The sequence below is a fragment of the Balaenoptera acutorostrata genome, chromosome 3, assembly GCF_949987535.1.
Source record: "Balaenoptera acutorostrata chromosome 3, mBalAcu1.1, whole genome shotgun sequence".
Taxonomy (NCBI): domain Eukaryota; kingdom Metazoa; phylum Chordata; class Mammalia; order Artiodactyla; family Balaenopteridae; genus Balaenoptera; species Balaenoptera acutorostrata.
In genome coordinates, this window is record NC_080066.1 from 60862834 (window position 1) to 60878980 (window position 16147).

The window sequence follows — 16147 nt, forward strand, 5'->3', positions numbered from 1 at the left end:
CAGAAAATTATAAGACACTGATGAAAGAAATTAAAGATGATACAAATAGATGGAGAGATATACCATGTTCCTGGATTGGAAGAATCAACATTGTGAAAATGTCTCTACTACCCAAAGCAATCTACAGATTCAATGCAATCACTATCAAACTACCACTGGCATTTTTCACAGAACTAGAACAAAAAATTTCACAATTTGTATGGAAACACAAAAGACCCCGAATAGCCAAAGCAATCTTGAGAACGAAAAATGGAGCTGGGGGAATCAGACTCCCTGACTTCAGACTATATTACAAAGCTTCAGTAATCAAGACAGTTTGGTATTGGCACAAAAACAGAAATATAGATCAATGGAACAGGATAGAAAGCCCAGAGATAAACCCACACACATATGGTCAACTTATCTTTGATAAAGGAGGCAAGCATATACAGTGGAGAAAAGACAGCCTCTTCAATAAGTGGTGCTGGGAAAATTGGACAGGAACATGTAAAAGTATGAAATTAGAACACTCCCTGACACCATGCACAAAAATAAACTCAAAATGGATTAAAGACCTAAGTGTAAGGGCAGACACTATCAAACTCTTAGAGGAAAACATAGGCAGAACACTCTATGACATACATCACAGCAAGATTCTTTTTGACCCAGCTCCCAGAGAAATGGAAATAAGAACACAAATAAACAAATGGGACCTAATGAAACTGAAAAGCTTTTGCACAGCAAAGGAAACCATAAACAAGACCAAAAGACAACCCTCAGAATGGGAGAAAATATTTGCAAATGAAGCAACTGACAAAGGATTAATGTCCAAGATTTACAAGCAGCTCATGCAGCTCAATAACAAAAAAACGAACAACCCAATCCAAAAATGGGCAGAAGATCTAAATAGACATTTCTCCAAAGAAGATATACAGATGGCCTACAGACACATGAAAGAATGCTCAACATCATTAATCATTAGAGAAATGCAAATCAAAACTACAATGAGATATCATCTCACACCGGTCAGAATGGCCATCATCAAAAAATCTAGAAACAATAAATGCTGGAGAGGGTGTGGAGGAAAGGGAACACTCTTGCACTGTTGGTGGGAATGTAAATTGATACAGCCACTATGGAGAACAGTATGGAGGTTCCTTAAAAAACTACAAATAGAACTACCATACGACCCAGCAATCCCACTACTGGGCATATACCCTGAGAAAACCATAGGTCAAAAAGAGTCATGTACCAAAATGTTCATTGCAGCTCTATTTACAATAGCCAGGACATGGAAGCAACCTAAATGTCCATCGACAGATGAATGGATAAAGAAGATGTGGCACATATATACAATGGAATATTACTCAGCCATAAAAAGAAATGAAATGGAGGTATTTGTAATGAGGTGGATGGAGTTAGAGTCTGTCATACAGAGTGAAGTAAGTCAGAAAGAGAAAAACAAATACAGTATGCTAACACATATATATGGAATCTAAGGGAAAAAAAAAAAAAAAAAAAAAAGGCCATGAAGAACCTAGTGGCAAGACGGGAATAAAGACACAGACCTACTAGAGAATGGACTTGAGGATATGGGGAGGGGGTGGGGTGAGATGTGACAGGGTAAGAGAGTGTCATGGACATATATACACTACCAAATGTAAAATAGATAGCTAGTGGGAAGCAGCCGCATAGCACAGGGAGATCAGCTCGGTGCTTTGTGACCACCTAGAGGGGTGGGATGGGGAGGGTGGGAGGGAGGGAGATGCAGGAGGGAAGAGAAATGGGAACATATTGTATATGTATAACAGATTCACTTTGTTATAAAGCAGATGCTAACACACTATTGTAAGGCAATTATACTTCAATAAAGATGTTTGAAAAAAAAAAAAAAAAAAAGAAAACAATGTGTGAACAAAATGGAAATAGTGATAAAGAGAAAACCCAAAAAGAAACGAAAAAGACATTTTGGAACTGAAAAGTACAAAAACTGAAATGAAAAATTCACTAGAGGGATCCAAAGGCAGACTTGATCATGCAGGAGAATGAATCAGTAAATTTGAAGACAGGATGATGGAAATTAACAAGCTTGAAGAACAGAAAGAAAAAAGATTTAAGAAAAGTGAACAGAGCCTAAGGCACCTGTGGACCACCACTAAGAGAACCAAAATACCTATGGTGGGAGTCCCAGAAAGAAAAGAGAGAGAAGAGGGCAGAGAGAATATTTAAAGAAATAATGGCTGAATATTTAAAGAAATAATTTGATTAGAGACATGAATAGAAACAGCCAAGAAACTCAAAAAACTTCAAGTAAGATGAATTCAGAGATCCACACCGAGACACAAAATCACACTTTCAAAAGCTGAAGATAAAAAGAGAATCTTGAAAACAGAAAGAGAGAATTGATTTGCTACACACAAGGAATCCTCAGTAAGACTATCAGCAGATTTTCCATCACAAACTTTGGAGGCCAGAAAGTAGTAAGCTGATATGTTCAAAGTGCTAAAAGAAAAAAACTGTCGATCAATAATCCTATATCCATCAAAACTGTCCCTCCAGTGACTTTTGCAGAAATTGAAAAACTCATCCTAAAATTCATATGGACTCTCAAGGGACCCTAAATAGGACCAATGAAATAGGGAGCCCAGGACCAATGAAGAGGGAGCCCAGGAATAAACCCTCACATATATGGTCAAATGATTTTTGACAAGGGTGTCAAGATCATTCAATGGGGAAAGGATAGCCTTTTCAAAAATGGTGTTGGGAAAACTGGATATCCACATACAAATAAATGAAGTTGGCCCCTTACCTAACACTATATACAAAAACTAACTCAAAACAGATCAAAGATTTAAACACTAGACCTAAAACTACAAAACTCTCAGATGAAAAACATAGGGCAAGAGCTGCATGATGTTGGTTTTGGCAATGATTTCTTGGATATGACATCAAAGGTATAATAGGCAATAAAAAAACAGACAAATTGAACTTCATGGAAATTTAAAAATTTTGTGGATCCAAAGGCACTATCAACAGAGTAAAAAGGTAATCCAGAGAATGGGAGAAAATATTTTCAAATCATATATCTGATAAAGGATTTTTTAAAATTAATTAATTAATTTGTTTTTGGCTGTGTTGGGTCTTCATTGCTGCATGTGGGCTTTCTCTAGTTGTGGTGAGTGGGGGCTACTCTTTGTTGTGGAGCACGGGCTTCTCATTGCAGTGGCTTCTCTTGTTGCAGAGCATGGGCTCTAGGTGCGCAGGCTTCAGTAGTTGTGGCACGTGGGCTCAGTAGTTGTGGCTCGCGGGCTCTAAAGCGCAGGCTCAGTAGTTGTGGTGCACAGGCTTAGTTGCTCCATGGCCTGTGGGAGCTTCCCAGACCAGGGCTCGAACCCATGTCCCCTGCATTGGCAGGCAGATTCTTAACCACTGTGTCACCAAGGAAGTCCCATGATAAAGGATTAATATACAGAATATATTCAAAAACCTACTAAACTCAACAACAAAAATAACAAACTGCCTGATTCAAAAATTGGGTGAATGACTTCCATAGCCACTTCTCCAAAGAAGATATATAAATGGCCAATAAGCACATGAAAAAATGCTCAACATCACTGATCATTAGGGAAATGCAAGTCAAAACTACAATAAGATACTACCTCAGATCCATCAGGATGGCTACTATCAAAAAAACAGACAAGTGCTGACAAGGGTGTGGAAAAATTGGAACCCTTGTGCATTGTTGGTGGGAATGTAAACTGGTACAGTTGCTGTGGAAAACATTATGGAGGTTCCTCAAAAAATTAAAAATAGAATTACCATATGATCCAGCAATTCCACTTCTGGATGTATACCCAAAAGAATTGAAAACAGGGCCTTGAAAACACATTTGTACACCCATGTTCATAGCACCCTTACTCACAAAGGCTAAAACTTGGAAGCAACCCGAATGTCCGTAGATGGATGAATGGATAAGCAAAATGTGATGCATACATACAATGGAATATTATTAGCCTAAAAATGAAGGAAATTCTGACACATGCTGCATGGATTAACCTTGAGGACATTATGCTAAGTGAAATAAGCCAGTCAGAGAAAGAGAAATACCAAATGATGATTCTACTTAAAAGATGTACTTAGAATAGTCAAAATCATGGAGACAAAAAATAGAACTGTGGTCGCCAGGATCTGGAGAGTGTGGGGGGAGACTGGGATGTTACTGTTTAATGGGTATGGAGTTTCAGTTTTACAAGATGAAAAGAGTTCTGGAGTTGGATGGTGGTGATGGGTGCACAACATTATGAATGTATTTAATACCACTGACAGTGTGTACATATCTAATTTTACACTTAAAAATTGTTAAGATGGTAAATTTTATGTGTATTTTACCATGCAAAAAAAATTAAGCGCAGTGTACTAAAAAATTTAAATTTTCTGTATATAAATTATACCTCAATAATCTGACTTAAACCAAACAAACCAAATATAACTGGAAAGTTTTGCAGTTCATCGAAAAATTTTAGATATATTGAATGAAAACCATGGATGAAAAATTAATTAACTTATTTTATATTTGGAGTGTTTTATGCAGTAAGACAGAAGTCTACTTTATAAAATCATCATGAGATACATATTAGAGTCAATCCTCAGCTTATTTCACTTATAAAATGATTAGTATTTTCTATCTCCTATTAACAAGTACATACATTTAAACTTGTGACTATAAATGTTAGATTTCAACTTAAAAAAAGTAACAAATCCATATCCTAATTCCTAATCCATATCCTAATCCTAATAGGCTTTGTAGCTCACTATTTATCCTCCATGTACTGCATTCAATTTAGTATTTTAAAATTACTATTCTGGGTCTATGTGAGAATAGAAAAGTTAACTATCTAGTCAGCCTGTTAAGTAAAGATGAACTTTAAAACAAAAAAGTTTAAGTCTTTATGTATGCAGCAAATATCAATAAATGTAATAAAGTAAATTACTACATCTCCTACAAAAACTACCACAAGTTCCTCTTATCTCCTATAAAATTTTTAAGTGTAAAAGGTTATAATGACAGATCAGTAACAGATTAAGGAGAAATAGTCACTAAAAAAGGTGTTATGTTTACACAATTATTCGATTAACAACAGATTTATTTATAAATTACAAATAGTTTGGTATTCCCCACAGATGCTTCTAACACCATTGCAATTAAAGTAAAATTAGAGTTTTGACTCTATCATGGTGTTATTTTAAATAAAAAGATCATAATAATGTGAATCTCTAGAAGTAAAATTAAGTACTTCCCTGCCTATTACTCTGTCTCATGAAAACAGCTGGAACACCTTTTTAAAGTATTTTGATATAGTCTGACTTAAAATATAGGCTACATGACATTATGTGTAATTCCCCTAGAGGGGCCCTGAGGCAGAGTATTCCAAAATATCTGAAACTGGCGCACACTGTAGTCCAGGTAACTACTGATCCAGAGAAACATGCCATATATATTAAAGTATGGTCAGAGACGATAAACAAGGCTTTCAATATGAGCCTCAAATCCAAAGTCACAAGGACAAACATTTTGAATCACAGGCATTGATTTGCATCGAGGTGTTTGTCTTCTGGGAATATGCAGCCTGCTTCACAGCTACTAGCAGAGATTTATTTAATTAACGATGGTTAATGATTTTCCTGGAGGCCACCTAGTCAAACATCTGACAGTTCAATCATCTGAAAGCTTTTTCATCCCACTATATAAAAGTTATTTTTAAAGAAAGAGCACGTAACTGTGGGAAAGGAACCACTATAGTATTTAAGAAAAAAGATTTGGGCTGTTCACAGTTTTTCAGATTACTAAAAGAATATTCCTGAATTATCAACGGTAAATAACTATGATAAAATCTTACTTGCACCTTAGAGCTCTTTTAATATGTCCTTATAAATGCATGTTCTTCTTCCTTACAGACCTTTTAAAGCACAGACTGTATTCAACCATATTAATACGTATACAGTTCCATCAAATTTCATATTCTTTCAACTAGACCACAATGCTAACTAAAACTACAGCTTATACGCAATGCAACTATCAGATTTAAATCAATCACTTAATATTCCGTTTTAGAGCTTAACCAAAATTACAGCCTAAGACTGGTGTGCCTCCCACACACGACAGTGATGGCAGGGACTGTGTCTTTTTCATTTGAGCCTCTCCAGCATCTAGTACAAAGTACATATGTTTTTTTTTTTTTTTTAAAGGATTTTCTTATTTATTTATTTATTTATTTATTTTTGGCTGTGTTGGGTCTTCGGTTCGTGCGAGGGCTTTCTCCAGTTGCGGCAAGCGGGGGCCACTCTTCATCGCGGTGCGGGGACCGCTCTTCATCGCGGTGCGCGGGCCTTTCTCTATCGCGGCCCCTCCCGTCGCGGGGCACAGGCTCCAGACGCGCAGGCTCAGCAATTGTGGCTCACGGGCCCAGCTGCTCCGCGGCATGTGGGATCTTCCCAGACCAGGGCTCGAACCCGTGTCCCCTGCATTAGCAGGCAGATTCTCAACCACTGCGCCACCAGGGAAGCCCCAAAGTACATATGTTTAATAACTATTTGTTGATGGGATGCAGAGACAAATTCTTGGCTCAAGTTTATTCTTATGGATTGTTCCCCAACACTGGTCTCCTTACTTCAATTATTCTTTTTGCTTTGACTATCTAGTCCATTTCTCCCAATCCAGCCCTGTTGGCATGTAATGAGAACTTTCATCAAGATCGTCTAGGCAGGTAGAGGCTTTTATTTTAGAGAAGCAGAATTCTAGATATGTCTGAACTGGCCCAGCTAAAAATATTTTTTAAGGTTGCTGGTGTTGGAGTGGTTTTTTTCCTCTAATGCAGCAATAACATTTTCCCCATTGGCACTGCTGTTTTCAGAGCTCAGTAAAGAAACCTGCCATCCAACTGTGAAATCTGACTGATTTGGGGCCAATTCATTTAGAGGTTACAAGGAGGTAGTGCATGCATCTTTTCAAGTTAGAAGTTAAACCTATTAAAAGTTTTATTACCTTTTATATCAAACTTCCATCTGAATGGATAAAAGCAGGAGTGTCAGAAGCATCTCTGACTTCACGAAAGACTAAGTTCATAATTCAAACTGTGCATTGTTATGCATGAATTAATGTGTCATATTCTGAAATATATGTTCACAGAGTCATCACACATAGAGTCTAAGTAGCAAGTTAAAATCAAGTGTTTCCTCTATACACTGTATTTTTGACAGTTACTGAGGTTTTGAGACACTCCAACCCAAAACATGTCAGTCGCAATTTAGTAACAACCCAAGAAGAGGGGCCTTGCTGAGGTATGAGGGTGGGACCGTTAGGGGACTAGGATGAAGCAGACAGAGAATCAGGCATCAGAACCTCATAAACTAGATAAGTCAGAACCTCATCAAGTTGTTTTCACTCCACATTTTCTATCCATAGATTGTCAGAGCTGAAAGGGATCTTAGAGATCATCACCCAACACCTGCATTTGGCAGACACAGAACTGAGGTACCAATAGGACATGTCACGTGGTAAGTTGGCAGTGGAGCTGGGATTCAGGTTCACACCTCTTTCCATGACATAGCACTGCCTCTCCTACCAATGGTACATCTTCAGGCAGGGTACAGTAGCTTATTTATCTTTCAGTTCCTAGATTTGTGTTCATGTGAATGGTTCCACTACACACACTATAACTACATGGAAACATACCAGTCAAACCCAAGTTTTAAAATATGAAAACTTTTCCTCTTAGCATCTTTACTGTTGTGTAGTTACCTTGCTGTCTTTCATCCCAGCTAAATGTTGGATGGCTCCAGATATTCCTACAGCAATATAAAGTTCCTGAAACAAAAGAGACCATATCATTAGTATGTATTTATATTATATTATACCTTCAAAAGTATTTGCTATTAGCAACTCGAGTCTTACACCAGAAGTATTTTAAATAAAATAGATGCAATATGCATTACTTAAATTATGCTTTCCTCCTTCTCTGATCCCCTTAACCCATAGTCCTCATTTTCCTCTGAATTCCTATAGTAGTGGTGGTATAATAATAAATACATGGATAATGAGTTATTGAGCATTAACTATGTGTCAACCACTGTGCTAAGCATTTTACATCAACTGTTTCACTTAATCTCACAATTTCCTGTGAGGTAGCACTTTTTTGTCTATGCTACTCATTTGGATAACCACACTTCAACTCATCACTCGGTATGTAACCATTCACAATACACACACATTGTATATTAACATATAAACACATACACTTACACATATTAAAATATATTTTGACTTAATTGTTTGCCTTCTCGTGGATATTTGTGGAAGTGGTAATTAGGGTATATTTATTAAGCTTCATATTTAGAAAAACCAAAAATACAAATCAGTCTCAAGAGTCACACACACAATCTCCTTAACTGAAAAGTAACAAATTTCTCAAAGGCATAGAATGAACCTTTGTATTTCTAACGCCTAACAAATGGGTCACCGCACTGTAGTTTCTAAGTAAATGTTGATGATATTTGCATCTCTTCCTACCCCTCTGCCCCCACTAATTACAAAGGGAATGATGACTTACTGCTGCTCTCTGTCCCTTTATCTAAAAATTTTAAAGTATCCATGTTTGACAAGTAAAATTCACTATCATCATGGAAAACTGACTTAATAAGTGCTTAATTGAAAGAGCTAAGCTGCTCTATTCTGTCTAGTAGGGATAATTAAAGCTTCAACTGAAAAGCTTTTCCCACACATAAACTGAACTAACAAGTCCTGGCTTGGGGGTAGGGGGTGCACCTACCATGTAACCAAAATAACACTACAATTTTGTCACAAATGACAGTAAAGTTTCTCCTCAATATGAACAACATGGAAGGCATTGAAGGTGGCTCTGTCACACTCAGTTTTATTACAGGGCAGATACTTCAAAGTCAATGACAGTGTCAGGTGGTCCCACTTTGTTTTCTGTAGTGCTCATAATCTTCTTTATGAGCATTGGAGCTTTTTAAAAAAGCTCTCCAGCATTGGCCCTTTCTTAAAAAGCTCCCCACGATGCTCTAATGTATAGCTAGAGCTGAGTACCAGTAAAACAGATGATCCTCAGCTCTTGTGCAGCTTGAAACCTGTAACTCGACACAGCACACTGACAGCATATCTCTGGGTCTCATCTTTAAAGGCATAAAGTGTCCATTGCTTCTAGAGCAGTAAGATACACTGTGTACCCCGGAAAGGACACAACCTAGCCCCCACTGTGAGTTAATCATCTAAAAATCTAAAATGAGCTGGGCTTGTTTTTCGATTCAACTTGCTCTATAGTTAACCATCAAAAGCCTGAAGATAAGAAAGAGCAATTTGGCCTGAAGAGACTGTGTCTTAGGGTGGAGGGTATAATGCAGAAAGTAAAATGTATGGGTGAGGATAAAAAGCAATCCCATGCTCCATGAGTCTATCTTAAACATAAACCAATGTGTCAATTATGACCATACACAGTTGGACAATGCAATAAGGCCCTGTCACTATACTGTCTTACCAGACATGGACACTCACATGAGTAATAAACAAACACCACTATTTTCCATTGAAGATTTTACAGGTAACTTCAATTGATAATTTTAGCATCATTTCAGTTTATTCTGACTAGCATTTCTTTCAAGAAAGAACATTCATTAAATTATTAATCAAAATATACTTACTAAATCCTACATTCAGGAAAACCAGGCCAAAAAGTTCTAATGTAAAGATTTTTAAAGTAAGATATTTAGACAGACGCTGTCTCACTAACCACTCTTCTAAGTATATTCTCAAAGCAAGTATTGGGAAGGATCAATAGTTCTGTAAATGAGTCTTTCTGACATACATGTCTTCATTAAAATTCAGCCAGTTTTAAAAGCCTCTCCATTTGCATTATAAAATGCTAATAAAAAATGTTGATTCACTCTGGCACTACACATCAACATAAATATGATATAAATGAAATTTACTTTAAACCCCCTGAGAAATGAATACTGTTGGCTTTATCCATAAATGTCACTAAGGAAATAACAGATTCTGGAGCAAAGGAAACCAAAGGCAAGTGGTTCCAGGGTCATTCCCTCCCTTCTGACCAGCATAAATTGCCCAAATAGGTCCACATGACCAACAGGACCTTATTTTATACTAACTTGCAAACATGGTTCTCTTAATAAATATAAAAGCTTTGAAACAACAGCCCTGAACGAGTCCTGAGATTCTGGCTGCTGTTCTGAGATCTGATAGTTCTCTAAGGCAGGAAGAGAGGCTTTTTTCTTCTTTTTTAAAAAACATGTACAGGCAATTAGACTAGTGTCATAGGATGCTTCCTCATGGTTCAGAAAGCATTTTTGTATTTCAATAATAATAATTAGTATGTACAAAACTCTCCACAGATGCTAATTTATGGAGCACTTTAGACACTGCTTCACAACATAACAAGGCAATGCCTGCCCTGAGGCACTTTCTTTCTAAATCAGATAGTAAGATAATTTGGAGAGAAAATGAGAGGCGATGTTGGAGGGGAGAACAGCAATTAAGTGTTCAAGAAGAGGTGGGATTAAAGAAAGGAACAGACACAAAAGGAAGGAGGGGTAGTCCTGGGGATAAAATCCTAGTAGCCTTTACAAAGGGAGGGAAATCTTGAAGAGTGAGAGACTAGGACAAACTACACAGCTGGTAGCAGTTTGGGTGGATCATCCTGCAATTCAAGGATGGAGACTGGTGGGAAGAAATAAAGCCACAGAGCAGTAAGAGAACCAAGGGTTTTTCTGAAATATAAAGAAGGGACAGCACCTTCTTCAATACAAATTCTGGCAGAAGAAAACACAAATATCTCTTCCTTTGCCAAAGCCTAAAAAAGACTACAGCTGCAGACTCATCCAAAGAACTTACGGGCAGATGTCTAAACTACTCTAGAGTGGGCTCAGATAAAAAAAAAAAGAATGGGGCTTGGAAACTTCTGCATCCAGTGCGGTTAACAGAGGTTTGCAAGAGGAGCATATTATTGTGGTTTAGAACCTAGGCTCTGGAATCTCACTGCTACGTTTAAATACCAGCTCAGCCACCTAACAGACATGAGACCGTGGGCCAATTATTTAACCTCTCTATGCCTCAGCTTGCTCATCTGAAAAACTGGGATTCTAAGAATCCCCACTTCATAGGGTTACTGTAAGGCTTCAGTTCTTAGCATAAGTATCTGGTTTCCCAAGACACAGGTGTGCCACTCATGAATTGAGATTTGCTCAAACATCGATTTTCTCAGCCCACTGGGTGACCAGTGGACTCCTGGGGTGGTCCCAGGGCTACCATGTACAGCTGAGCAGGCTGTACACTGAACAACTCTGAAGGGAGGTATCATTCATATCATAGTCATTAAAGATCTGCATTTTATTACAATAATTTTCCAACAGATGGCAGTAAAGTAACTTGAGAAAGGGGTACTTCTTTCCTAATTCATACAAAAGAGTTGTATGGACTAGTAGAAGTGCAGGGCAGCAAGAAGCCCCTGTGGTACAAACACTGTCCTTGTCTTAAGGATGCCACAACATGGTTTTACTGTTGTTGGTACAGTTACACGTTACACGCAATATAAAGACAACTAATTCTTTGTCCTGTGTTCTCATGAAGCTCACAGTCTAACAATGTAGGTTAAGGTAAGATAATAAAAATCTGTAATTCATTACAGGAAAAAATCAGGGTGTGACAGAGCTCTGGTCTCTTATGCAACCCCTTACTTTCTGTTCCTGCCACTGAGAAGTGGAAAGGCCTTTACAAGCAGGAAGCAGTTCGCAGGATGACAGTCCTCTGTAGTCGTTTCTATCCTCTGCCAAACAGGAGTCCACTTTTATATCCATCTGTTCCTGTTCCCTTAGTCCTTCAAACAAAATAAGCTTTTAGAAGAAGTTTTATTGATCCTAGCCTGATGATAAATCTGTATGTCTGAGAACAGAAAGACTGGAATGAAATCTTAACACTTTTACGGAAATCTAACCAACCTGTGGAATCGACATGGTCAAAGTATTCTCTGGTGGATGATTTGGGTTTTGGCTGCTTTCTTCAGAAAGTATGTGCTAACATCATTCTCCTGCTTTACCCAAACCTTGTGCAGGAAATCTGGAATTCCAAGAGGTATTTACTTCTGAGTCCTGCTCTCTAGAGGATTCTGGAGCAAAAGCTAAGGAGAAAACTGTTTCTTACTTGCTCATTGTGATTTCTGCCTAACGTTATTAAATCCAAGAGATATACAATATAATGTGAGCTACATAATTTAAAATTTTCTATTAGCCTCATTAAATAAAGTAAAATGAAATAGGTGAAACCAATTTTAATAATATAATCTCAGTTAAGACTAGCCATATTTCAAGGGCCCAATAGCCACATGTAGCTTAGTGGTTACCGTGCTGGACAGCACAGATCCAAGATGATTTAAGAGCAAGCTAAAGAAGGGAATTCCCTGGAGGTCCAGGGCCCACTGCTGAGGGCCTGGGTTTGATCACTGGTCAGGGAACTAAGATCCCACAAGCCATGAGGCATGGACAAAAAAATCAAAAACAAACAAAAACAAACAAAAAACAAGCTAAAGAAGAGCCTTCTTGTAAGCTCTAAGAGGTACTGTAGAGCATAGTTTGATAGTAGACCTCAGGATAGAATGACATTAGTCTCTTGTGTCAGCTTTGCTTGTATTATCTCAGAACAAGAACGTTTATAGGTTGTTCAAACTCTGTGAGAGAGAACCAAAAAGGAAAGTCAGCAGAATGACGAAGCTGAAGATGAGCATGAGAGACATGAGAGACAGCAAGATTAAACAAGGGAGCAGCCAATAGAGACACAAATAGATGACAAAAATCCATCAATTTTCAGGTACGGTAGACCATCATAGGAAAACCAAAAGCAGATGAAAATGACTGGTTTAAAACAATAAATTTATACTCTGAAACTAATTATCAAATTTTGTTCTCTAGTAAGATATTTTTTTCTTAAAATTTTAGAAAAACCTGAAAAATCTATCCTGAAAAGCTCACAATTCTTAAAAAAGGGTACAGGCATACCGTGGAGATTTTGAGTGTTCTAGACTACTGCAATAAAGCGAGTATCCCAATAAAGCGAGTCACAAGAAGTTTGTTTCCTAATGTATATAAAAGTATGTTTACACTCTACTGTAGCCTATTAATTGTGCAACAGCTTTATGTCTAAAAAAAACAACATACCTATCTAAATTTTAAAATACTGTATTGCTAAAAAAATGCTAACCATCATCTGAGCCTTCAGCAAGCCATAGTAGTAACACCGAAGGTGACTGATCACAGATGACCATAACAAATATAATAAGATCAGAGACAGATGGGTTCAGATCCTGGTTCTTCCACTTAACATCTGTGTTCTCAGGTAAGTTACTTAACCTCTCAAAGGCTCAATCTCCTCATGTGTAAAGTGGAGATAAATACCTGCAGCTAATAAGGATTGCTGTGATTATTAAATAACAGAATGCATGTGATGTGCTCAAGATATTAGACATTAATGCTATTATTATTATTACTGAATGATCACTAAATCTTTAAAGGCATTAGACAACCAACTACCATATAAATTCCATTTTAAACTTCTTAAGTAGTTTACTATTGTAATAGTAACTATTACTATCTCAAGGCAAGTTGTTATTTAACTTGATACAATTCTTCTGGGATAATGCACTGGGAAAATTTCTTTTTATTGATATTTGTTAGTTTCTGTTTTGCCTTTAGTACTAGCTGTAAAGTCTGAATTTCTGCCCAACTTTCTAGACAGTGCTGGCCGGCCTAGGAAGTTGAGGTGAGTTTCTTTACAAAATTCTAACACAATCTTCATACAGGTACCAAGACATATCAAATTGGTCATACAAAAAATACATATATCAAGTTGAAATTACACTTTTTTTCTAGAATTGTAACAGTATTCTGCTGCAGCAACTTCAGATCTGCTTTACTTTAAACAAAGTAGAAAGGAAAGATTTAAACATTTACTTTTTTGTTTATATGAAATATGACTATGAGAGGAGTAGTTAAATCTGGAGGTTTCCGAGTAGAAAAACCAGGCCAATATTACTTCATCTCTTTAAAAATCAGGTTTAAAATGTCTTTCCTACCAAGTCTCCCTTTCTAAATAGAGTTGGGGAAGGAATGTAAAAAACTACATTTATTCAAAGATAAAAAATTTTAAAGACGTCATATAAGTAGTTCTCACCAGAGTTCAGCAATCCAGTGTTGCGTGCTCAAAAACAATACCCTACGACTGCCTCAGACAGGACAAGTTTTACAGAGTGGCACATGCTCTCTCAACCTTCTTTACTCAGAAGACTACAAAGACATAAACTTAAACAGCAACTGTTACAGCTAAAACACAGCACGTACACAGGACAAATGCCAGGTTAGGAGTTAAATGGAATCCATCATAACAAATAATGAATGTCTCTTTGAGAAGTAGATTAACTGAACTATATATTCTAATTACGGCAAGTCTCCTGTGCATTAATATTGCTGTATTTCATCCTGCTGCTCATTTAAAAGGCCAAACTATTTCCTCTGTTTGCCAAATTGTGTTTAAGTCTCTTCTCTTTTTGGAAGAGGCCCCAAAACGCAAAGCACAACTATCTGTGGCTCTTTTCTCAAACAGCTCTCTGCCTATATTATGAAATTCTCAGGCAGGATTATGGCTAAACTGAGTTTTACATGAATAGAGAACTTTACCCATACTCTTGGTTTGAAGCTGAAGGTATGTCCTATCCATCAGACAATGCTCCTATACTAGGACTAATTCAGGTTTTATCAGGATTCAAGACGGCATAGTAATCATCACAACTACATGAATTGTCTATGATATGCCAGTAACCATATTCTACTTTATATACATTAGCTCACTTAACTATGACAATAACTCTAAGGGGTGGAAATTCTTCTCATTTTACAGAACAGAAAGCACAGGCTCAGGCAGGCCTGCTGAGTTGTTCAAAGTTATATACACCTAGTAAAAGGCAGGTTTCTTAACCTTAAGTTTTTCTTAAGAGAATATTTTGACAATAAATTTTTAATATTTAACTATTTTGCAATTAAATGCTTAGCATTTACGTAATTAGCTTCTATACTAATTCACAGATTTTCTACCGTGGGGAGATATTCTTCAAGTATACCTAGAATGATAGAAAGCAAAGTATATTATATAAAATTATTATTATTATAATATAATAATAATAATATATTATTATTATACTAATATATATTAATAATAATAATATATTATTATTATTATAAAATTATTCAGATGATTAAATTACAATGAAATATTTGGGTGTATGACATCAAAATATTTAGATACAAAATCAGTCTATTACAAAGCTTTGCATTTTAGCAGATCAAATAAAAATTTTGACTATAAAATTTTTTATCAGTAAGGTTTTTTTAACTGACCTGGTTAGTTAGATCATGCTAAATTATATATACCTATATAGAATTTTGGAGTAGTAAGGAACCTGTACGAATTTAGGCATAATCTTTTTATTTAATCAATGAAAAAACAGAGGCCCCCAAAACCAAAGCTGGAAATTGAACCTGACTTCCAAGTACTATTCTTTTCACTCACCAAGCTACCTCTTTCCCAAAATTACTAAGAAGGCCATTGTTTGTGCACAGCCTTTTTTGATGATTATTTAATCTAAAATTATTAAGATAACTTCTGTGCCAAGGAGCTTATGAAAGGTACAAAGTAACCAGAGGAACAGAGTTTGGAGGTTCTTCAAAAAGCTAAACAGAGAATTACCATGTGACCCAGCAATCCCACACCTAGGTATACCACCCAAAAGAATTTAAAACAGGGACTCAAACAGATATCTGTATGTGCGTGTTCATAGCAGCATTATTCACAATAGCCAAAAGGTGAAAACAAAACAATGCAAGTATCTATCAACAGATAAATGGATAAACAAAATGTTCATGGACTATTACTGAAATATTTTTCAGCCATAAAAAGGAATGAAGTTCTGACACATGCTACATGGATTAAATCTGAAAACGTGCTAAAAGAAGACAGTCACAAAAGGACAATTATTATCTGATTCCACTTTTATGAAATATCTAGCATAGGCAAAATCATAGAGACATAAAG

General features: G+C 36.6%; 1 protein-coding gene across 1 annotated transcript in view; it reads right to left on the reverse strand.

Annotated features, from left to right (window-relative positions):
- The window catches only part of ETFA (electron transfer flavoprotein subunit alpha), a 96107-nt gene that overhangs the window by 18456 nt on the left and 61504 nt on the right, over positions 1 to 16147 (reverse strand). Inside the window, exon 10 of the mRNA XM_007173421.2 lies at positions 7778 to 7843. Within this exon, the coding sequence (XP_007173483.1) occupies positions 7778 to 7843 (66 nt within the window). The remainder of the gene's footprint in view (positions 1 to 7777; positions 7844 to 16147) is intronic.